Here is a 25,000-nt window from a genome sequence, read left to right on the forward strand (position 1 = left end):
GTGCTAATGGATTTCAGTCCCATATGATTTGAGCTGCATATCTACCAGGAGTCCACAAGGAATTCAGAGCCTTTTCATTAAAATATAGATAATTTTGTGTTCCATTTTGGAGGTAGTAATATTATATGGATTAGCATGTACTTTAGGGAATTTAATCTAAACTTCTGTAAGATGTCACTAGGTGAAGATTGATATTAGAAGATAACTTTAATGGTCCTTTTCATAGATTAACATTATACCATAAGTTTTTTTGTTAATATTGATATCTTTAATGATTTCTCATAGAAGTCTTTATTGTATATTTTTTTCAGAATTCTGGATCATTTTAATACAACTGCTGATGAATATGATGTCATTTTTACATCAGGAGCTACCCAAGCACTGAAAATAGTAGCAGAGCATTTCAACTGGCATGGCTCAGAGGAAACTTGTACTGAAAATGGAGATATCAATATCAGCAAGAACAACCCAGAACCTACAATCCAGCTGGAAAATGGGCATGTCAGCAATAGTTCTGTGCAAGAGGAAGTATTTGACAGTCATAGAAAAGAAAAAACTCATGGAGCTTTTGTGTATGCAATGGAGAATCATACCTCTGTGTTGGGTATGAGGGGACCTGCTGCTGCTAATGGTGCTGATGTGTATTGTCTCCAAACAGAACAGCTCCACCATGTGCTAGATAAGTGCAAGACATTTCCCTCCAAGACAAATCTTAACCACACAGATGCAAGGGAGAAGGATGATAGTGTAAGAGCTCCAAATGGCAACAGAAAGAAAAAGAGGCATTGTCTCTTTGCTTACAGTGCCCAGTGTAATTTTTCTGGTGTAAAGTCTCCTTTGGTATGGATAGATAAAGTTCAAAAAGGTGCTTTAGACCCTGTCTTGAAGAGGCAACCTTTAAACAAGAATAATACTTATTTGCCAGGTAAGTGATATGTGAGCTGTTCATACATTAAACTGTTACTTGAATTATTAGTTGGACAAGACAGATTTTATATTTACAGAATGGTACTGATTGACTTAGTAGATACACTTTAAAATCTCTCGTTAGAAAAATAATCCATTTTGTCATAAAATATACATTTTACTTCTCAAACTTCCTTTTCACATGAAGTAACTAATGTATTTTGCATTGCAGAAAACACAGCAGATGACTGCATTTGGTATGTGGTCCTGGACGCTGCTGGATTCACTGCTACATGCCCCCTAGACCTCTCTCAGTGGAAGCCAGATTTTGTTCCAGTGTCCTTCTACAAAATCTTTGGATACCCAACAGGCCTTGGTAAGAGATATGGAAAGTAATATCAATTTAAAGGGAGAGAAGAGGAAGACTGTAAATAAATCTGATATATGTGCTTTTTTTCTATTCTATTGCAGATTTTAAAGACATAAGCTGCCCTTTTTGTGCCCAGCAAGAACATAGTTTCATTATCTGGAAAGGTTTTGTTAGAATGATTCTTGGCTCTTATAATCATGTTAACCACTTCATATTTGAGATATTTGTCAACAATATGAAGGTTTTAACAAATAGAAGAAAATTAGTTATATGCTATATTGTATTTGCATAGATAATCTGTAGTCATATGCAACATTTTGTTCATGGTATTCTAGGCTGATAGTATGTTAATAGCAGTCCCTTTTCTAGCTTTAAAAGAATATAAGTATAACTGATATAAGTATACTTGAATGTTATATTAGGGAAATAGTATTGATGGCTTTAATAATAGTGAATTGTTGGCTAATTTTCATGCTACAATCTTCCCCACAGGTTGCTTGTTGGTGCATCAAAGAGCATGGATAGTCTTGGGAAAAAGCTACTTTGGGGGTGGTTCAGTGCTGATGATAGACTCTCGGAGGATTGTGGCTGTGCCTCGGCCTGTTCTTCACGAGAAGTAAGACAGAATGGATAAAATCTACCTATGCTATTTTTTTAGTGTGATAACTCAATAATACATATGTGTCTAGATCATAATGGAGTAGGACAGTAATGCAATGATTATTCACTGTGGTGTTGGCCTGATGCACCTAAATGATTCACTAAGTGTTGATACAGCACTTAGACCCAAATGTGATGGGTTTACATGGGAAAAGATGATGAATAATATATTCCTATAGACATTAAATTCATATGTTTCAAGAGATAAACAGATAAGACGCCAAGGGAAAAGGAGACATAGTTAGCCATGAAGTGGTCTGAACACACAAGGCTGTGGTAGGCTTTCGTAACTCACATCATCTGACAAATGTGCACTAGGTCCATTTATCTGAGTATTATGAAGATACTATTTGATGGCTTGTGAAGTCATCCTTATGATTTTAGATATAATTATTTATATGAAAAAATATTTTTGTGTGTTTAGAATCCAAGACTTCTCTTCACTACTCCAGGTTTGAAGATGGAACGTTGGCCTTCCTCAATATTCCTGCGGTTCGCAATGGGCTTGATACCATTGAAAATCACACAGGTTAGAAGATTTTCGTCTTTTAAGTCTAATCATACTTACTGCTATATCCGTTACATTCAATTACTACTGAATGCACAAGGATGATCTTAGAGTATTTGCAAAGGTTAGCATACACTTTTCTACTGTGTTTTTGTTTCATTTAATTTGTTTACATGTGGCAGTTAGTGAACAAAGAGTTACTATCATGATTATTGGTGATATTAGAATTGGTATCATCTATATTATTATTATAATGTAGTAAACAAACCTTTTTACCTCAAGTTCAAAGAATGGAGTTATTAGGTAAAATCTGGTAGGCCTACTGTTGACTCCTTGTTAACTCCTTGGAGCCATCCATGCATTAACAAAATTGATAAAGGAAACTGTAGTGGATAGGGCATGTATTTAAGCATTTCCAGTGTCATCATGTTAATTAGACCCAATCTGCAGTGATAGATATAAACAGTTTGGACTGACACTGTATGAGATAAATAGCCTACACTGTATTAATAAATAATGGTAAATGTAGTGCAAGTTTTGAATTTCATTCTCCCTTTCAGGTGGGATGAAGAACGTCCAGCAACATGTTTTCAACTTAGCCCGCTACACACATCACAGTCTGCGAAGTTTCAGGCATGGGAATGGAGCCCCTGTTGTTGAGGCTTATCCTAAGGGTGCTTACTGGGATGTAAGGACTCAGGGATCCATTGTTAACTTCAGCATTCTTAAGTCAGATGGGACGTACGTTGGATATTCACAGGTAGGTAACAGAGCTGATATGAATTGATACCAAGTGAATGCCTTGTATACAGATAACATGCATTTAGACCTTGTACGAAGTAATTTGTTTAAAAAGACAAAGAAACATATCTACAGTAATAAGAAAATCATTTTGACATGTGTGGTAAAACTGGAATGGGTTTTGGTTTCACTCTCTGATGGGGAGTCTATTAGTGTAACAATTTTGTGTTGGTGTGAAACTATGATAAATATGAGGCAATAATAGGTTTTATGCTGGAATTTTTAAAATAAGCAATATTCATGATTGTAGTTAAAATATTTCTATTTTAGGAAAAGATGAGCTCTAAATCAGATATATCAATATCTGTTAATAGAATGGTGTGATAATACATTTCAGGTGGAGAAATTTGCTTCCCTGTACAACATTCATTTACGCACTGGGTGTCTGTGTAATCCTGGAGCCTGCCAGAAGTACTTGAACATCTCTGAGGAGACACTAATTCAACAGTTTAAGGTAGTAATGGGCTTTACATTAACCTATGTGTATGCAGGGATGTATGTTTGTATGGTTCATGAAAAAAAGGTTTCTTACTTTTTTATACTTATTTTAACAGTATATTATTTCCATTATCACAGGCTGGACATGTATGTGGAGATGCACATGACCTGGTAGAGGGTCTTCCGACTGGGTCTGTGAGGATAAGTTTTGGCTACATGAACTCCTACAAAGATGCAGACCAGCTACTCCAAATGGTGAAAGAGTGCTTTGTGGAAGGCAATCTCATTATTGATAGTTCATGGATAGAAGTTCAGCCCTGTTTAGTGGAAAAGGAAAGCCATCACATGAGAGGACAGACAGAATCGGAAAAGTTGGAAATTGTGAATAGAAATGAGGAACATTTTGATGGCGATGAAAGTACTGTGAGAACCATGAATGGATATTTAGATTCTGACGTTACAAACACACCATTACAAGTGGAAAATGAAAGAAATGTGACTTCTGCACCACCACTTAAACTCACAAATATTATTCTGTACCCAGTTAAATCTTGCAGTGGTATATCAGTAAGAGAATGGAGTATAGGAGAAGAGGGACTGAAGTATGACCGGCAGTGGATGATTGTAACAAACTCTGGGGCAACGCTTACACAGAAAAGGCTTCCAATTATGAGCCTCATAAAACCAAGCATTGACATGATAAATGGACTTCTTAAGCTTTCTTTCAAAGGTATGTGGATACATTTTAAGCCATTTTAAGTTTTGGCTTTGATAAGAATTAGTGGCTAGAAAAGAATCATACAAATAATTTTTTTTTTTAATATGTTCATTGGATTATTAATGCTGGGTGTGATATACTAATAATGTCATTATGTTATCATGTAGAAACTTATCAGGTTATTTAATAATAATCTAAATAATTTTCCACTAGTTGTGAAAAAGAAAGGGCATCATGTAGAATTTGAAATCACAAAGTACTAAACTACTTTCCATCACAGGTGAAAGTATTGCAGTTCCCTTAGAACCTCAGGACGGCAGCACCAGAGACGCATCTCTCTGCCGTGGTGTTGTGTGTGGCGACCGGATAAGGGGCCATGACTGTGGACCAGAAGTTGGGAATTGGCTTTCACGGGTACTTCAGCAGCCTGATTTGAAGCTCATGCAGCAGCTGAATAAGAGGACAGGAAAACTTGACTCCAAGGGCAATGGTAGTTCATTCTTTCTTGATTTAATTTTATAACAGTATAGTTATAGTAAGACATTGATGTAAAATTACATGCCTTAATGCAGATAACAATATAAGTAGTTTTGTACAAAGGTTTAAGATTAAAGCCATTTTGAACTAATTGTAGCATAATATGCTAAAATGTTTATTCATTTCTTTATTTATTTTCATTTGCAGTTAATACCATATGCTTTAGCATAATCTGGTCAAAATCTATGTTCAAATCTAATTAATCCAAATGTACATGTGAAAGCTTTCGGAATGAAATGTTATTCTTCATATAATGAAGGTAATGATAGAATGTAATATTTATTAAACAATTTATGCAGACTAGATAATGGAAATTATTTTTCAGGTTCTTTAGGCGAGTCTCTTTCCTTTGCAAATGAATCACAATACTTAGTGATTCATAGAGCAAGTGTGAGGAAGCTGCTGCAGGATATTTCCGAAAAAGGACTTGCAAAATTAACAGAGGTAAGACATGAATTCTCTGTAGCATAGTGTATTGTTTTAGAAGCTGGTGTGACCATAGGGGCATGTGTGACAATGCGTGTATATATGTGAGAGCATGGTGCTTGTGTATGACAAAACATGTATGTGCTTTATCATTATAATTGGAAGTTTTTGTTTTGTTTTGTTTTTGTCTTGCATTCCATCTTACAGACATATACAAATAAAAATCCTTTACAAAGTAGTCCAGGCTTGTTATTTTTTATTTATTTATTTTTTAATAGGAATCAGTTTTTAAAATGATATTTTTTAAATTTAAAAGAAGTAAGAACCCATTTCAATGATGTATCTAGATAAATTATCTTATACATGTGTAATTTTATTAATGCCAGGAGGAACTCGTAAGTCGATTCCGAGCCAACCTGGTACTGGATGGAGGGGAGCCTTACGAGGAGGACTCATGGGAGGAACTGCTACTGGGCAAGCTAAGATTTAAGGTATTTATGCATATGCATAAGGATACATATAAATTTCATACCTATCACATTATCTTATTGCCTTGAAGAATCCCTACACCATCATCACCATCACTATTCACCATCATTTTAACTACCTCTTCTCCTGACTAGGTTCAAGGAGGGTGTAACAGGTGCCAGATGGTGGGTGTCATTCCAGAAACTGGGGAGAGGATGAAAGAGCCCATGATCACATTGGCAGCTACAAGAGGTTCTTATATGAAGTTTGGAATCCACGCTGCAGCTGTATCCTCAGTATCTATTGATGAAACTATTTCAGTCAGAAGTAAAGTCCGTGTAACATCTAATGCAGACTTAATGTAGAAACGTGAATTTTAGATCAGTGTAAATATTATATGCATCCTTTGGGGTGTAAATATATTGTATATACATATATGATTATAAATATGATTTTATACACATATTTTGTATAATGAAAGCTATATTTTGTTCTTGATTTACAAGCTATTTGGGTAGACATTTATAAAGCACATAACTGCAGTACAAAAGTGTTTTTATGCAATTTTTGTCTTGTATGACAACGAACATTTTCTAAGGAAATGTTAAGTTTAAATTACATTTATATATATATTTGTTAACTGTTTACACTAATACATTATAAGTGATTGTTGATCTGTGATACTCTCCACTAAGTACCAGTATGTCATTAATAACATATTAGCTTATTTTCAAGTTTTGTTTGGTTGGCAGCAAAAGCAGAAATAATCATTCATCTTTTCAATAAAACAGAACTTATATACATGTGTGTTTTATGAGGGACTGACTGGAATCATAAATGCTCCAAAAGATAAAAATGCTATATTTAACATAAAAGAAATCAGTTTAATGCCATATTAACTGTTGCAGAAATAAATGGTAATTACTGTAAAAAAAGTGTTTAACAAGAATAATTACAGATGTAAATCTAGGCTGTTATCTGACATTTTGGCACTCAATACAGCATCTTAGGTATTAGACGAGTTCTGGTTAGTTTTGCAATACTATTAAGTTTAATCAAATGGAAACCTGACCATTGTTGAAACTGAAAGGGTGAACTATTATTTGTATATAATGTTTATTGTGACAAATTTACAATACATACTATGTACACTATACCTTGACAATATAACAAACAAGATCATTTCAATGATAAGGAAGTCATTCAAATGATAATACAAATATACCTTAGTCTAACCAATAAAAATAAATTCATCTGATTTTTTGCACAGTATGTGCAACAGATGGATTTGGAAACAGAATTTTACCCATACAATTGTATGAATCAATGAACTATTTGTATAATGAATCTACAATATGTCAGGCAAAAGCTGATTATTGTATTTTTTCTGTCTACAGCAGCAGGTATTCCTCTTCAAAACTTACAGGCTGTTACCCTTTTCAAGATTTAGATGTGCATATAATCTGTCTTATTCACAGAGAATAAGCATTAGTTCTATTTTTTTCTTATTTTAATGGTATTGCTGTTTTTCTTCTTTACCTTTTTTAAAAACCATGCCTTTATTCAGAATATACAAAAACAACAATAACAAAAGCACTAAAATTTTGTTCACATCACAATTTATTTGCTTAACTTTGAGAATATATTAATACATTCTAATCTTTATTCCTTTCCTTAACCCTACAAAATTCCATTATAGTGATTAAAGTACACTCAGGTACACAGTAAATTTAATACCAGAACTGCATCAATTCATTACTTTTTTAAGCATTTGTCTACCAATAAGCACACATTTAGTCCCTTACAAGAAACATTTCTTCTGTAATCATAAAGAAAATGAAAATACAATGGAAAAAAGTTACTGTAAGAAATACACAAAATGCCCATATCTATTTGTTTTGTAGAGGCAAAAAGATACATCTGGCAGTGACAGCTAGACCAAAAGTCTCACACAGTCTTTTTATATATAGTGTCTTGAACACCAAGGGAATCATTTATCACAAGCAAGCAGCACTTAACTTAAATCTGAAGACAACTGTAGAAAACCTTGACACTTTCAGTAATACCATGGCAAACTTTTTAGATGAAATGCACTTGCTAAAGTTAAAATGGATTTTAAAAAATGTGAGAAACACTCCAAAAATCAATACAAAAAAGGAAATGCGAAAAATATGTCACTGAAAAAGCAAACCTTTGCATAATATTGACTCTAAAACTTCAATTTCATAATTTATTATATCTAAAGGAAGCAGTTGCTGAATTGCACAGAATATTTCAGAGGAAAAAAAATGTTTTCAACGTTATACTTCCTCTGACAGACCGGTAAGGATGGGAATTACTGATGCGACTTATCAAGTCTTTCTAAACATCTATCCTTAACCAAAATTAGTATCAAGAAGTAACCAAAAGAAGTAAACATTTCTTTTTTTAGCTATTTTAAGTGAATATACAAAGAAGAAAAAATGTAATACCTCCATACAAAGATGTCAACTAAAATTAAATATCTTTACAGAATGAACTCCTGCCCTGGGGTGTGGGTGGGGGGAGGAGAGAGAGAGAGGAGAGAGGGGAGAGAGAGAGAGAGAGAGAGAGAGAGAGAGAGAGAGAGAGAGAGAGAGAGAGAGAGAGAGAGAGAGAGAGAGAGAGAGAGAGAGAGAGAGAGAGAGAGAGAGAGAGGGAGAGGGAGAGGGGGAGGGAGAGAGGGAGGGAGAGGGAGGGAGGGAGAGGGAGGGAGGGAGAGGGAGGGAGGGAGAGGGAGGGAGGGAGAGGGAGGGAGGGAGGGAGGGAGGGAGGGAGGGAGGGAGGGAGGGAGGGAGGGAGGGAGAGAGAGAGAGAGAGAGAGAGAGAGAGAGAGAGAGAGAGAGAGAGAGAGAGAGAGAGAGAGAGAGAGAGAGAGAGAGAGAGAGAGAGAGAGAGAGAGAGAGAGAGAGAGAGAGAGAGAGAGAGAGGTATATTCAAACTGGCAGATAGATAGATAGATAAATAGATAGCAAGACAGAAACAGAACAGATGGTTGGAAGTGCATTTGAGCTAATAGGTTCAGAAAAGCTGTGAAAGATGAGATGTTATGAAAGGGAGAGTGTCAACAAAGAAAGCAAATACAGGGAAAATTAGGAAAGTAAAATGAAGAATGGTGAACAAGTGAAAGAAAGGAAAAAAATGACAAAATAGGCATTAACAGTTCATCACTTTTTCTAATTGGTTTGAAATTGTAAGAAGTCTACATGTCATATTTAACACACAATGGTTGGAAGCTGTAAGTGATCACTACCATTTTTCTTTCTTTTGAACAAATGTGAAGACATATCAGGAAATCAAATGTTCCGACATTCTTAAATGCATGAATGAATGAAAACAGCAGTCTGCATTATATATTTTTGAGTATACAGAGATATAATAATTTGTCCTTATTGCAATAAGACATTGTTTTACACATACAAAACACTAAAATACTGTACTTGAGCTGTAAATCACATTCACAATCTATACAACAAAACCAATATGATAGAATATAAAATCATTAGGAGGGAACTTGTTTAAATCTTCTCTGAGGCTTCCAGTCCAATCTGATACCAGACAGTTGAGGAAATAAGAGAACTCGGCTCTTTATGTCTATGTAAGGCTTCTTAATGGTTATGTTAGTCATACATGTAACCTGCTATAATTTTCATTTCTTGCTTTTTTTTCAAAACGATGGATCTCTTTTGTAGATTAATACTTTTGGGATTGGAAATTGTTAACTTTTAAATTTCCGTTTTAGAAGCATTATAGGTTTGATTTCAGTATATGGGCATCTGAATTATATATCTTAACATAGCAGTTGGTTCAATTACAGCTGACCTTTTAATCACTGCTGAATTTGCTCAAAATCCCTTTTCATGTCACTGGAAGTAATTAAATGAGCACCAATATCACGTTTTTCTAGCACCTGTTATTAACTGAGCTACCCTCGTCAATGGCATTACTTAACATTTACCACTCCTTTTCTGGACTTTACTCTCTGCGTCTATTAGTTCAAAATTTACCACACTGATGATATTTTCTTTCTTTTGACAGCTGTGAACAATTCTTTTTCATCACACAATGCCAGCTGTTTAACAGAAATAAGATATTCTGTGAAGTGTATATCATGGAGGTCAGAAGGCTGAATGTTTCTAAATGGTGTAATATCACTTTTCAATTTAACCAGTTTGAATACACTGTGGACCTCTCACCCAAATACTATGCTATTTTCTTTTGTCACATCCATTATATAATACTTGCTGACTTTAATTACCTATTTTGGGTTGAATCTAGTTCAGTCTTTTGGAAAAAATAAAACTTTGTAAATGCAAAATATGTATGTGTGTGTTTGTGCGTTTGTTTGTTTGTGTGTGTGTGTGTTTTACATGTGTGTGTGTTTCTGTTTATATGTGTTTATATGTTTATGTGTGTGCATTTCTATGTTAATGTGTGTGTTTCCATGTTAATGTGTGTGTGTTTCAATGTTAATGTGTGTGTGTTTCTATGTTAATGTGTGTGTGTTTCTATGTTAATGTGTGTGTTTCTATGTTAATGTGTGTGTGTTTCTATGTTAATGTGTGTGTGTTTCTATGTTAATGTGTGTGTGTTTCTATGTTAATGTGTGTGTTTCTATGTTAATGTGTGTGTGTTTCTATGTTAATGTGTGTGTGTTTCTATGTTAATGTGTGTGTTTCTATGTTAATGTGTGTGTGTTTCTATGTTAATGTGTGTGTGTTTCTATGCTAATGTGTGTGTGTTTCTATGTTAATGTGTGTGTGTTTCTATGTTAATGTGTGTGTGTTTCTATGTTAATGTGTGTGTTTCTATGTTAATGTGTGTGTTTCTATGTTAATGTGTGTGTGTTTCTATGTTAAGTGTGTGTGTGTGTGTGTGTGTGTGTGTGTGTGTGTGTGTGTGTGTGTGTGTGTGTGTGTGTGTGTGTGTGTGTGTGTGTGTGTGTGCGCGTGTCCCTATGTGTGTGTGTGTGTGTGTGTGTGTGTCTGTGTGTGTGTGTGTGTGTGTGTGTGTGTGTGTGTGTGTGTGTGTGTGTGTGTTCCCGTGTGCATGTGTGTGTGTGTGTGTGTTTATATATGTGTGGGTTTGTGTGTGTGTTTATATATGTGTGTGTGTGTGTGTGTGTGTGTATGTGTGTGTGTGTGTGTGTGTGTGTGTGTGTGTGTGTGTGTGTGTGTGTGTGTGTGTGTGTGTGTGTGTGTGTGTGTGTGTGTGTGTGTGTGTGTGTGTGTGTGTGCGCTTGCGTGCGTGCACGTGTTTAAGCACATACACAAGCATTCATGTATGTCTCCATGTGAACATATCTGTATATGCTTCTGTAGATGTGCATGAAAGACAGTGTATAGGGGTTTGATTATGATTCAGTAATGAAGTTCAAGAATTCCTACAATCAAAACAATTTTCTTAAAATTCCTTTTTCATTGTAGTTTCTGTATAATTTTGCTTTGCAATACTTTTCTCTCTCTAGGAAATGTATGAATTACCCCTTACAACCTCACTCCTCTAAAAACTCCTAGTTTTGATAAGAGGGGAACCTTACATACATCAAATGAAGAAAAAGGTTTATTAATGCCTGACATTTCTTTAGAAGAATACTGACAATTTCACAGGTTCTTGTTATTGTAAGAACATAAACAACAATATCTTAGTAAAGCCACAGAGAAAATCATCATCATCATCAAAATGATAATGATTTCCAAATATTCTGAAGTTATTTTACTGGTTACTGAATACATTTTCATTCCACTTTTTTTTAAGGTTTACAGTTAATTTCATTAACTATAGGTATACGATAACAATCACGTACACATTTACCATGTTATGCAATTACCTGCATGGAAGAAATATGCCATAATTTTTGTTAACTTTATTAAAAGCATTTTCCTTTATCTTTTTTTTTTTCTTCATTTACCTATTTTATCTCGACTTATCTATACATCATTCATTATTCTCCCGATGTGTTTGTTTTTTTGCATATACCCATTTTTACAAAAAAAAGTGAACTTGGTCGTTTCTGGGTACTTGTCTGCATAGCACCTAATAAAAAGCCTTATGGGATAATAACCATATTAAGTTACATCTTGTAACTGTTTGGGAAAAATGGACTGCAACCAGAAGAAACTATAAATATTCTCCAAGATAACATGTACAACTTGTGTTTATTCTACAAGTGTATTGTGAGAGCAGAGTACACCTCAATGCTCTAAGAGGTTAGGATGTATCATGATGCAATTGTACCTACATTGATCAATAAGTCTGTTATTATATAAATAATGATTGCATTCAAATGAGCTGAAAGATGGGAGATGAGGCCTGAGCTGAATGAGGGCTTGTAAATATAAGTGATTCTGTTTAGGAGCATCTGTATCTGTGCATACACATCTGTTATTCAGTATGTTTGTCTTTCATACTAGTTTATCATACACTTACATTTCATAAAGGAAAGGGTAAATAAAAATGATATCTTTAATTTATACTAAGAATGTTGTTCATTATGTTAATATACATATATTATACATTTATTCATATAGATAAAAAGAAAAAAAAATCAACAACAGACATCAAATCTGTGTTTGTTTCTTTACCTGCATAAAACACCCTTTCTCTTCTGTAAAGAGTGAATGCAGTTGTAAGTTGTGTGGCACTTCCATGCAGATAATGCACATAGGAGAAGTAATTCTTGTTGCAACTAATTAGATGGAAAGCAGCTGCAACTCACATCAGTATACCCATATGCTTACTTCCAAACTTTAAAAAGCAAGGCATTTTGCTTTACAAAAACATTTATAAAAGATAAATGATCCACTGTAATGCTATGGACAGTTTCCTTGTGCCTATAAGGAGCAATAATTTTGAAGCATTTTCTGCTTTAATCACAAAACCTCATATTCAAATACATCTAAGAAAATTCCATGAATCAAGTGCAAAAAAAGTACACTTGCAACATCCACTGTCTATCATTACACTACGGTATAAACACAAAGTCCACAGCTTCATGATTCTGCAACGACTAGAAAGGTACAAATATTTGCCAGCGCTATTAATAAACTGTACAGTATCTACATCCACAATAACACTGAGGCTGGAATGTTTTATTGGAGTAAAGCACGGCCAAATTCTGGAATGCTCCTCACACTACACTTGCTTATGCTGACAAGTTGTTATATTGAGAAACTCAGGAACCTGCACTTATCACCATCTTCTTCAAAATATGCACCTTAATTAAAACCCATGATGCAGAAAAGGGGATACAAAAAAAGAAAGAAAGAAAAAGAAAAAGGATAGCCAATATACACTAAACACATTTATAACATTGTAATCATCTTCATTCAAATAGACATGAATTCTATGTTAGTAAATACTTTTTTCAGCACAGAAAGCTCCATGGAACACAAAAAGAATTTCATCCATACAGTTACAAATGGAAGCTTACCAAAGACAAAGTATGTGTAATGAAGCAAAGGAAAAAGATGGGGATGGAGACAAGGGAGGATAGAGAAAGCAGAGGGGAGAGAGGAGAATGGCAGGAAGAGTGAGGAGAGGACAGGAGAAGAAGGAGGGGGGAAAGCGGAAGGAGGAAGGAGAGGGAGGAAAGGAGAAACATCCCAGAATTTATTTCTAATCTTAAAAGATTCATAATTTTCTCATGAACATATTTGCAAGAAAATACCAATTTCTTTCAACATGGCTAATTTGACCAAAATAATAACAACATAGAAAAAGTGACCATGCTTTACTAATATATAACTCCACCTCCTGCAGAGATTTTATGAACCAAGAGTTGGTACCCAAAATGTCAATTAAAATAATGCAGACCTGTTGCGTCTCCAAATACAATAAACTAGTTTCAATATATTTTCTTTGTGCTTAAACATACTAAATGTAAAGCTTCCCAATTGGGATATCACACTGAAGATTTTTAATATGTCCTTATCTTACCCATCAGTGAATATAAAGGAAGATGCGATTATCACAGACTCACTGGCTCTCCAGCTTGGGGAAGGACTCGCATCGCACTGGTTTACTGGAATTCCGCACTTTGCCTTCTGCACTGGATGCTCGACGCTTGCTGCTCTCTCCTTTGCTCTTCTTTTTTCTCTGGCTTTCATGGACTAATGGCAAGGTAGAGGTGCTATTGCTGAACAAAACATTTTTATGCAACAACCTTCCTCCTGGGTTTTTGTGTGTAACTGCCCTCTCACTTTCATTTTGCAGATCCACCATAGGAGTGATATTTGGACAATTTCCAGGAATCTCCTCATTACCAAAGAGACTGTCTGACCCATTCTCATGCTCATCATCATCATCCAAAGTGAGAGCGACATGGTCACTGGCCTCGCAGCTGTCTCCTAGAAAGGTCACTCCCTTGCTTGAGGAACTGTGGCGCCGAGCAAACTGTCTGGCAGTGATTATTGCACTTACACTATCTAGTCGTAAGTCTGTGGCACCTTGGTCACTACTGGCATCATGGGTCAAGACAGCCGAGTTGTTATCACTTGCCGAGGGTGGAATGGAGTGGATGTATAGGCTGGTAATGTGAGGGTTTACACCGACCCCGTCCTCTAACACCCTGCTGGCACTGTCCCCTCCTGCTCCTGCTTCTTCCTCAGCCTCACTCTCTGATACCTGTTAGATTGGAAGTTTGCTTAAATTTACACTAGGACTTAGAGACCCTATGCAATAAAAGGTTTAAAATAAATATACATAATTCATAATCTCTTTAGAAGTTTTGGTAACTCAATGGTCCTTGATCAACCACTATATTCATAAGTCCTGCACACATTTCTTTTCTACAAATAGTGATACTGACTAAGTATTTAACCCTTAGTACATGGGTGCCAATCCTATAGATGACATGGCAGTCTGGACTACACTTGCAGGTGACCTCATTTACATGTGACAGATTTGAGGGTACTCATTCTAAACCTGTGAATGACATGACATATGTGCTTCAAATACATTGTATTTTCTCTTTCTTTTTATGTCTACCTTTCTACCTCTCATGTGAGTCAGTCAATCCATATACTCTGACACTCACTCCCTCTCTCTCTCTTCTCTCTCTTGCCCATTTTTCATTCATTATTTTTTTTGGAGTATTCACTATTATTGCCCATTTTTTATATATTTATTTATTTTTCATTCATTAATTTCTTTGGAATATTCACTATTATTTCAACTGACTATTACATTGATAAAGTAAAAAAAGTGACCATGTAAAAACATGTAAAATTGAGTGCATGTAAAAGTTGATGTTGAAGGCATTGTGCTCTTCATATTTAGGCAAGTGGCTGGGAAGTCATTGAGGTGAGCACAACAAGAAAATAAACCTGGAGCACATGCCCGAACCATACATATGTACCCCATTTGGCAGACCAAGCGGCTGCCAAAATAGACCACGCACACTGGGTTAAACTAATGGCAAAAAAATAGTTGTATACATAGAAAAGGGAACATTATGGATATTTACATGTCTAATACTTAAAGACCAAGGTAAATGTTACTGGTCTGAACTTCAAAAAAATGTCACTGTTTACAGCATAATGCATATAATTTGACATAAATGACACAGAGGAAGATCAAATCAATCAATGCAAGAAAAGAAAAACTTCACATGTGATGCTTACAGATATCAAGAAAAAATAAAGCATACCTTGTACTGCAAAAGAGAACCAGTTAAAGCCCGGGTTGATGCATTGTCTGTGTCCATTGTGTGGGTTGATCTCTCTGATATTGCTAATGAAGCAGTTTCCCCACTGGCGATTGAACGAGCACCATGTGCAATATCTACATGAACTTCCAATCTGTTAAAACACAAAAGCAACATATCACTGAAGACACATAAGTGAAATACTCCCAAGTTCTAAGAACCCATAGGAGTATTAAACACATTTTCACTGCTTACATCTTACAGATCTAAAAAATCAACGAGTTTTAGACAGCACGGAACTTTCTAATATAGATTTTCAATATCAGCTTGTATTTTATCTAATATCTCATTCAGATGCTACTTCTTGCATCAGTATGTAAGCCTCTTACATACACAAATTTTGATAATTATCAAGATTCAGAAATAGCAATAACAAAACAGTACTAATTATCTTTGGAAAAAACTTTACTTCACTTTAATGAACCAAAGGAAACAAAAATAAGTCTATTCTGTTGTTACATTTACCTGTTTGTTCTAGAGATGCATGAGGAAGCTATAGAGCCTGTCAAGGATGCTGGGGCAATGGCTGTGTTGCTGGCAGACTCACGGTCACTTTCTGCTAAGACATGTGCAGCAGAATCCGCAGAGAGTGATGCCCCACAAGACATCTCCCCAATGCTGGCTGTTCCACCTCCCACATGGCTTGATTCTGTGTAGAGAGATTTCACGATCAATAAATTGGACCACTGTATATTACTACCCAAAGAAATTAATGTAAGTAATGTAATGGATGAAAAGAATATTTGAGCAGTCAAACAAATATACTACAGAATTTCACAGCTTCGCATAATTCATTGTGCTGTCAATTACCAAAGTGAAACTATGTCTTACCTGATTGTCTTCCAGGTAATCCAAATACCATGTCATTTTCATCATCAAAAGCAATTCTAACACCAGAGGCTGAAGTTGTAACACCACAGCCTCCTGAACGGCACAAAGATATTGGGACAACACCATACACATACGCCAATAAAATTGGCACACCTATGCTCACTGCTAATCCTGCAAGCACTGGTGATATTACAGCCTGTAAAAGTATAAAGAAAACAAATACATATAAATATAGATTATCAGACAAGCAATTATTAATAAGTTGACATTGACTGTGTTTTTTGTTATCAACTTTATTTATACATAAGTGAATACAGAAATACTTAAACACCCAAGAGTCAATTATCTGGCCTACCTAATCATACCTATTTACCCTATTCCTTTAAGTTGTCAACGAGAGGAGTTCTTGTTTTTATTACTATTGGTATTTTTGATAAATGTTTTAAAAATATCAAGGTCAATAATAAAAATGTTATATAATGACATATAAAAGTATCAGAAACATGTTTCTGAAATTTCAAGGATCTGGATAAAGAAGTGTGTAAGAAACTGACTCCTTTGGCACAGTGTGTGCTTGTGCAGCCATCTAAATAAAACAATATTGACAAAATAAAACTACAATGGAAAGTGCATGTACCAGGAGCCAATGTGTCAAATAATGCCTGCCATTTTTTTTTTTTTAGACAATCCTTGTACATAGCTAGATACACTTTTGTAAACTCTACTTACTGAAGCAGTCACACCACCAACTACAGCCAAATTTCGACGATGCCTGCTACCATTAGAGTATCGCGCGTGCAATTTGCGTCCAACCCATATGGGGATCCCTATGAAAGTAAATGCAAATAAAATTTTTTATATACATTTCATTTTTTTGTTGTTGTTGAAATATTAATGAAAGTATATTTTATCATCCTTTAAAATTGTCAGTACAGAAGATTATTGTAAATAAATTAAATAATTTGATGATCATTACGCTTTGAAAAAAGAAGAAGACGAAGAAGAAGAAAAAAAAAAGCTGATATTTGGAGAAATTGTAAAAGCATGAAAGAAGAGTTAAAAAAGGAAAAGGAAGAAATTAAATAAAAAAGATAAGACTATATATCTATAAAATCTTTATAAATATCTATACAAACACCCAACCACACCTAGCACCACACCCACACACTCAAGCATACACTCACACACACATGCACTCACTTGCACCCACTGCATACACACACACACACACACACACACACATACACTCACATGCACCCACACAAATGGACACAAAGCAAAGAAGTATGGGAAATACCTGCAGGAACACCTTTTCTTACCGATAATCATAGCAGGGACAGCTAGGCCTGCAACAAGCCCTATGCCAAGTGGAGCCCCGATTAGTGTTCCAAGCTGCCACAAGATCTTTTTCTTCCTTGTCCATGGTTTCTTGCCCCAGAAGGTACACCCTGATGGGCTGAACATACAAGGAAAAAAAAACATTATTCATACTTATAGTTGGTTGCTTTTTCCATGCAGAGTCAGATTATTATTTTTGGTGTTGCCTCTTTCAACAATTGGATAACTACAAATGCCCATTTCAATGGCTAGTCAACAATAACAAAGACACAAACAAACCTTAGGTAATGCAAGTCAGAAATTTCTTTCATGCACAGCCAGCAGAATTCTGCTCCGCACACACTGCATGTTATGTGGTTGCAGGAACCGTCATCCATCTTCATAATCAACACTTGGCATCTTGGGCATGATTTGACATCGTCATCTAAAAAAGTAATATATATGTATGTATTACATCTAGATTCAATTTTTTTTACAACTTAAAGACTACAATCCAAGTACATGCTTTCTTATGAAAAACTTGATTTACAAAAGGAAGCCAGAATGGAAATGGCAAAGTATAAGTCAAACCAAGGAAATGTTCTACCTGCACAATAGAAAAAACAAAATTAAAGATTATGCTACTTGCAGGAGTATTGCTAAACCCAGAAATTCCAGGATATAAAAGACATAAGTAATAACAACTCACTTGTCTGAATGTCATGAAGGTAATTGAATGATGAGAGGAGAACATTGGGTGAACGTTGAGCTCGAGCCATATCACAGGTCTGGTTAGGGTGCCATTCAGCCTTACAGTGGTAGCAAAAATAGCTTCCGCAGCCAGGACGCTCGCATTTCAGCTTTGGACATCCAGCACATCCTGTTGCAATTACTGCAAACCTGCAATACATGTTTGATTAATACTTCCTCACTTCATGATGATTATTCATAAGGCAGCAATCACTTTTAAGCAGTGCAAATGAATCAACCTGCTTTTTTGATCCATCCTGCAGGGAATGACACATTATAAGCAGAATATTCATTAGTGACTCCCACTCACCCACAGTCTGGGGCAGGACACCACCGTGTGTCTGGGTCCATGGATAGCACCCTGCGTAACATGAAGTCTTCAAACTTGTCTGATAGCAAATCATTTGCAACAATCTGATGAATATCTGTGGAAGTAAAGGGATGTTTCTTAATTGACCTCATTGACATTTACCTTTATGTCTATTCATGCTGGTTGAAACCTTTTCATGTAAAGCCAATAAATTCCAATGAGACAGAGAGAAGTAAACCAATTAAAAAGTCATCAATTTATCATAGAGATACATTTCTCTACAATCTAGTCTTGCATGCCCATAAAAAATGTTCCTCCTTTGGTCTAAATAACATTTTACAAAACTAATAACAGAATCTTCCTCCTGAACTTATCAAACTTCATACTTATGTAGTCAGCTTAAATATTTGGATTTTACTCCCAGCCAAAAGAGAACAAACAGAAATAGAAAGGAGCTCTACACTATGAAACCTCAACTAATCCATAAGCCCATTACTATACACAAAGTTAGGAGTTCTAAAAAATATTACTACACAGACCTCATTCATAAACTGATCTCACCTAAATTCTAAACATATCATCATATAACAAAAACATCTTGCCAAATTACTAAAACAAGTAGGTAGTTATTTATAACACTATCAAAGTTAAAACTTCAGGCATATGCCAAACATCTAATTATTAGAAGAAAAAATATATACATATATACACATATACCAACTTGGTTCTTGTGAAGCATGGAATATGACACAAAGATCAAAAACTAACCTGTGGGATGCATGAGTTCGTTGCACTGCGGACAGCTAATGTTAACTCTCGATTCTGTAATCTCTACTTTCAAATATTGTTTTAAACAGGGAAGACAAGCAGAGTGTGGGCATGAAAAAAGGGTCGGGAAGAGATCAGCCGACACCTCTTGGAGACACAAGGAGCATTCACGCCGCACTCCCTCTGATGAGCCTTCTACAGAGGTACTCCCTGTACCTGCACCAGCTCCTGCACCCCCTGAGACATTGCCACAGCTGCTTGCTGTAGCTCCCTGGAATCAGATTTTTATAATGAAGAATACTGAAGTTGTCATATATGTAGTAAATCAATACAAACAAATGGTCACATATTTTTGCAGGAGTTAGACTATTAAAAGTCCTGCTTTTTGCACTTCAAAACAAAATCTTACTGGTTCTGATGAGCATGATTCTGCCCTTGCTGTTCCCCGGGATCCCACGGAGCCCCTTCGACTTCCAATGCGACTCCTGTTACTAGTGGTTGTATGCCGCTTGATAGAACTCCAGCTTGTGGTTTCCCCAGTTCCCTCTGTGAAGACTCCCAAAGAATCTGCATCTCGTTCTGGTTCTATGGTCAATTTATCTGTTGAAGCATTAACATCAAAAAGAAAATTTACATTAAAAAATCAACCAAAATAATGACAGGACAATTCTCAACATAGTTTCAGCTTAAAAAAGATCAGCATGAATACTTTAGGTTGTTCACTGGCCACGTGATGATAAATGTATATGATATAACGTAGTGTTACCAGAGAGAAAGAAATACTTACGAGAGGAGGTTGGAGTGCGGACCCTTTTGGACCTTGTGCGGATGGAGAAAGGACTGTTGAGCAAGAGAGATCTGAGGGACATCCGAGGGAATCCAGAGGCGGAACTGCTACCACTGCCCGTAACGCCTCCTCCACCACGCTCCATTGAGCTCACTGAGGGATATGTCCTAGTGCGTACCCCCCCACCTTGGCAACCCCCACTGCCACTACTGCTACCGCCACATGGTTTGCTCATGTTGTTACCAGGTGTGCCACCCAGTCCTGCATTAAGAAGAGGGAGGTATGTTAATTGACTAATGATAACATCTATAACAATAATAATAATAAAAATAATAATAATAATAATATATATATATATTTTTTATCTATCAACAAGGTTAGCACAAAAGTAATAGGACCATCATAATTAAAATCATAGCATATTTCACTTTCAGTAAAACCCTCATTAAATGTGAGTGGGAGGATTACGTTTGCGAAAAGGAGAGGAGTGAAAATGATAAAAGCACCTTGCTATGTCAACCAATAGTTCATTCTTTGCCTACTGATGCCGAGATTGCAAAACTGAAGACATGTCCACTGTGTTTTCAGCCGACTAATTTTGATTACACACACACAGCTCCACAAGAGCTTAGTCAATAAGTCAATTACTAGTTTTACCTGATCTTGCCCGTTTCATTTTCATTTCCAATTTCTTATTGTTATTAACACTGGTGTAAACATTATAATAATCCCAATGTTAATAATAACAATCTCAAATAGTAAGTTATGATATCAGCAGCATTAGGAAAAGAAAGGAAATAAAATTCAAGTTATGGGAATATCAGATAAGGTCAGCCAGAAATCCTGTTTGCCATCTGTGTAAAAAATTCACAAACCAAACTCAAGGGGACCATGCAATTGCCTGGCACCCATGTCTGAAAAACACCGCAAATCAAAATATTTCAAGCATGACAAATAGGCAATCAAAGTATTACATAATATTAAGACTACATGACAAGGGTTCAAAAGACTGAATGATAAAACCTCATCTAGGTTTGTTATGTCTCCCACACATCAAGAATTAATTCAAAGATGGCCACTATTCTCACAATGAAAAAAGGAGATACACTTAGATATCAACATCATAACAGCAAGATAGCAACAATGATCTGTGATAATGGCAATATTTTCACATGAAAGCAGTGTCTACTCTGCCTTGCCAATGACCCCTCAATCTCTCTCCTTCTCCCTCCCTCCATTCCCAGATATAAAATAAGTGCAGAGAAATATGTCAAAATACTGTATCCCTTGGCATACATAAACATTGTTTTTTCCAGAAACAAATTGTTTAACAATCATATATATATTAATCTCTTATCTATTTTTATTTATCCATCCATCAACCTACATACCTATCAGTCGACTTGCCCCTATCCAACAGTGGTAAATATTCATTACTGCATTATGAAATCATGATAAGTATTACAGGAAAATGGCATAGATTTCCCTTAAAAAAAATAATAAAAATAAAAAAATAAAAAAGTACAGTACACGCCTGCTCTGCCTGTATGGCAACAAGCTACAAAGTCAGCATGACAGCTGGCTATTCTTGAAAGAGTGAAGGTCTCCCTACTATGAGGCAGTATGTTTATTTTTGATGAGCATTTAGGCCACTTGCTTCTTTTCCTAATATCTTGAACTAGCAAACAGAGTTGTTTTCAACTTTTAGATTGACAGGGTGGGCTTCAAGGCCTCTGTTTTTTCTTGAACTTGATATCAGGAAGTCTTGATTGAAATGTGCAAATCACAGACAATAGTAGTAAAATAGTAGTAATGGTTGCAGTAGTGATAGCAATTGTAAAAATAGTAGAACTAAACGTAGTTGCAGCAGTAGGTACTTCATTAATAATAGTATTCATATTGTTCCTAGCAGTGATAAGAGTATTTCTTGTCTTAATATAGTAAGCACACTATTTTTTTAAAACAAAATTATCTTCTTTCTACAAGTCACAATAGTTACTATTCCCACATAGTCATAGTCATCTGTAATAGTAGTACTAGTAATTTTAGTAGCTGCAACAGTAGTAGTTATTAATCAAATGCATCTGCAGGAGTTAAAACTACTGTCTTTGAGTAAAAAAAAAAAAAAAAAAAAAATCACAGATTCAACATATAGCAATATAAAAACAGAAAGAAAGAATAATAAAGATACAAAATGATGATTTCCAATATCCCACATGAAGTGATAACCTGTTGCTGGACCAGGAAATACACATGAAACCCTACATAGCTTGTAACTACATGGGACTGCAAACAAAAGATATGCACCTAGCACTACCTTTATTTACTTTTGACCCTTAATTCTACCGACTCATTTATGGTGGAACTTCACATGCTCGAACATAAAATGCTTCTTATTTCAACATGTTTTCTTTATGTACTGGATGTGTTATGTGTTCATCTTCCATAAAAACATCAACTAGCTAGCATTTGGTATGCCAAACCAAATCAAAAAGAAAAAAGCAAATAACAAAATGGAAACTGCATCAACAATTAACATTGAGAACAAAAACATACTAGAACAATACATTCTTGAGATTCCAGTTAGTAAATAAATGTCGGATGGTGAGGGAGGGAGGCATGACAGTACTAGTAAAAAAAGGGGGGGGGGGCAGAGAGAGAGAGAGAGAGAGAGAGAGAGAGAGAGAGAGAGAGAGAGAGAGAGAAGAGGGAGAGAAAGAGAGAGGGAGGGAGAGAGAGAGGGAGGGAGAGAGAAGAGAGAGAGAAAGAGAGAGAGAAAGAGAGAGAGAAAGAGAGAGAGAAAGAGAGAGAGAGAGAGAGAGAGAGAGAGAGAGAGAGAGAGAGAGAGAGAGAGAGAGAGAGAGAGAGAGAGAGAGAGAGAGAGAGAAAGAGAGAGAGAGGGAGAGAGGGAGAGAGGGAGAGAGGGAGAGAGGGAGAGAGGGAGAGAGGGAGAGAGGGAGAGAGGGAGAGAGGGAGAGAGGGAGAGAGGGAGAGAGAAGAGAGAGAAGAGAGAGAAGAGAGAGAGAGAGAGAGAGAGAGAGAGAGAGAGAGAGAGAGAGAGAGAGAGAGAGAGAGAGAGAGAGAGAGAGAGAGAGAGAATTGATTCTGAGTACAAAACAAACTAATCTTAACAGGAACAAAAGAAGTTCTAACTTTTTCTCTGGCACATAACAAGCCAAACTCAATTTCCCAAAGCACCAAGTAAAATCAAGTCACCTCACCTACATATCTCTTGTGGCAAACATGTGTATACTATTTCATTTCATTCAAGGAAATGTATGTTAAATAAAAAAAAAACTTTTAGGCAGTAGTGCTCGTCCTTTACTTAGTAAAATTAATATATCAAAGTTTCAAGCACAAGTAAATTGCAAAATCTTCCTTTTTGCACATACATAAATATCAAAGGTACTTTCTGACACCTAGACACTTCCCAACTTTGTGGGAATATATCCAAGTGTGTGGGTGGACCTAGTTTTGTTTGGCACAACACAATCAGTTCCTTGTACAGCCTGTAGTTTACCACTAGAAAACAAGATGTACCTTCCACATTTCCTGAACATATTATAACTGCCTCTAACAAAACACAAACATTAGTTCAGCAATTGCATTGACAATTACCAACTGACCACAGAAGCCACAAAACAACACTTACTAAAAGAGTTGCCATTACATAAACAAGTATTTTATTTTACATGAAAACAAACATCACCCATTCTGCTCTCACAACTTTCATGAAAACTAAGCAAATAATAAGTATTCAATCTTATGTTCTATAAATATATATATCTTAATATCATTAAAAAATCGAACACAAAGAATAACACTGATGGGGAAAATCATATTAACAATAAACCCTAATGTGTAAACATGCCAGTTGGGATAAGGACACAGATATCATGTGTTAGTCATTCAACCTCAATATTTCAGTGATAGTTTATCATACCCCCTTGTTATCAGGGTAAACACATTCAATGCCAATACAGCTTATCTAGAATGGATTATGGCATTATAAACATATAAGTAAAATCAAACAGGAATGATAAAAATCATCAGTAGGAAAACACAAAAAAGAGGGAATTTCTGAATTCGGATCCTTTCTGAATTTGCTTGCACATCTTTCAAGTTTAAAGGAACACATTCCACGTAAACCAGAATCAAGAAAGCAATTACAAAATAATCCCATACTATCTTCATCCGTTATTGCATTAGATTGCTGGAAATGAGTGTTACCTTTTAGCCTTGTTCACTGGAAAATCCTATGCTGCAGCCAAACTCTTCAAGTGGGAAATCAGGTATTTCCCATAAATATAATTCTTCCTTTGAGCAGTCAGCTACATGGCAGCCGGGACTTGGTCCAATATCGAGCACAAAACACTCGTGGGCAATGGGCTAATTATTAAAAATGTAATATCTACCCACCCCCTTCCAAAACTGAGATAATGTAGTGAATGCAACGATAAACCTATTAAATCTTCATGTAATAACATGAATCCAAGATTATCAATGAACAAAATCATTAATAAGCAACAGAAGGAAGGGTGAGGAATTACTTCTATCTAGTCAGAAACACATCTCTTATACTGCATATGATGCAACTAAGTAACAACAGAGATGTGGTGAGCAGAATGATAATTTCTTGCGCACTCAAGTTCTTAGCAATCTGGCACATACTAGTAACTTG

General features: G+C 35.8%; 2 protein-coding genes across 5 annotated transcripts in view; one reads left to right on the top strand and one right to left on the bottom strand.

Moving 5' to 3' along the window:
* mal (molybdenum cofactor sulfurase) overlaps nt 1-7,492 on the top strand; it is a 9,053-nt gene extending 1,561 nt beyond the window's left edge. For both annotated transcript variants that reach the window (XM_027352189.2, XM_070145114.1), the window contains exons 3-13: nt 312-925; nt 1,139-1,282; nt 1,769-1,892; nt 2,389-2,465; nt 3,005-3,204; nt 3,583-3,699; nt 3,822-4,413; nt 4,682-4,891; nt 5,264-5,382; nt 5,751-5,855; nt 5,988-7,492. In XM_027352189.2, coding sequence (XP_027207990.2) covers nt 312-925; nt 1,139-1,282; nt 1,769-1,892; nt 2,389-2,465; nt 3,005-3,204; nt 3,583-3,699; nt 3,822-4,413; nt 4,682-4,891; nt 5,264-5,382; nt 5,751-5,855; nt 5,988-6,197 — 2,512 coding nt within the window. In that variant the 3' untranslated portion in view covers nt 6,198-7,492. The remainder of the gene's footprint in view (nt 1-311; nt 926-1,138; nt 1,283-1,768; nt 1,893-2,388; nt 2,466-3,004; nt 3,205-3,582; nt 3,700-3,821; nt 4,414-4,681; nt 4,892-5,263; nt 5,383-5,750; nt 5,856-5,987) is intronic.
* Nucleotides 7,493-12,314: 4,822 nt separating this feature from the next.
* LOC113801642 (E3 ubiquitin-protein ligase RNF19B) overlaps nt 12,315-25,000 on the bottom strand; it is a 24,442-nt gene continuing 11,756 nt past the window's right edge. For all 3 annotated transcript variants that reach the window (XM_027352202.2, XM_070145115.1, XM_027352203.2), the window contains exons 2-13: nt 20,320-20,580; nt 19,942-20,132; nt 19,533-19,803; nt 18,765-18,879; nt 18,414-18,604; nt 18,005-18,149; nt 17,707-17,843; nt 17,117-17,214; nt 16,388-16,583; nt 16,022-16,205; nt 15,500-15,650; nt 12,315-14,475 (exon numbers count right to left, since the gene is read on the bottom strand). In XM_027352202.2, coding sequence (XP_027208003.1) covers nt 13,828-14,475; nt 15,500-15,650; nt 16,022-16,205; nt 16,388-16,583; nt 17,117-17,214; nt 17,707-17,843; nt 18,005-18,149; nt 18,414-18,604; nt 18,765-18,879; nt 19,533-19,803; nt 19,942-20,132; nt 20,320-20,554 — 2,562 coding nt within the window. In that variant the 5' untranslated portion in view covers nt 20,555-20,580 and the 3' untranslated portion in view covers nt 12,315-13,827. The remainder of the gene's footprint in view (nt 14,476-15,499; nt 15,651-16,021; nt 16,206-16,387; nt 16,584-17,116; nt 17,215-17,706; nt 17,844-18,004; nt 18,150-18,413; nt 18,605-18,764; nt 18,880-19,532; nt 19,804-19,941; nt 20,133-20,319; nt 20,581-25,000) is intronic.

This window comes from Penaeus vannamei, chromosome 33 (genome assembly GCF_042767895.1).
Source record: "Penaeus vannamei isolate JL-2024 chromosome 33, ASM4276789v1, whole genome shotgun sequence".
Taxonomy (NCBI): Eukaryota; Metazoa; Arthropoda; class Malacostraca; order Decapoda; family Penaeidae; genus Penaeus; species Penaeus vannamei.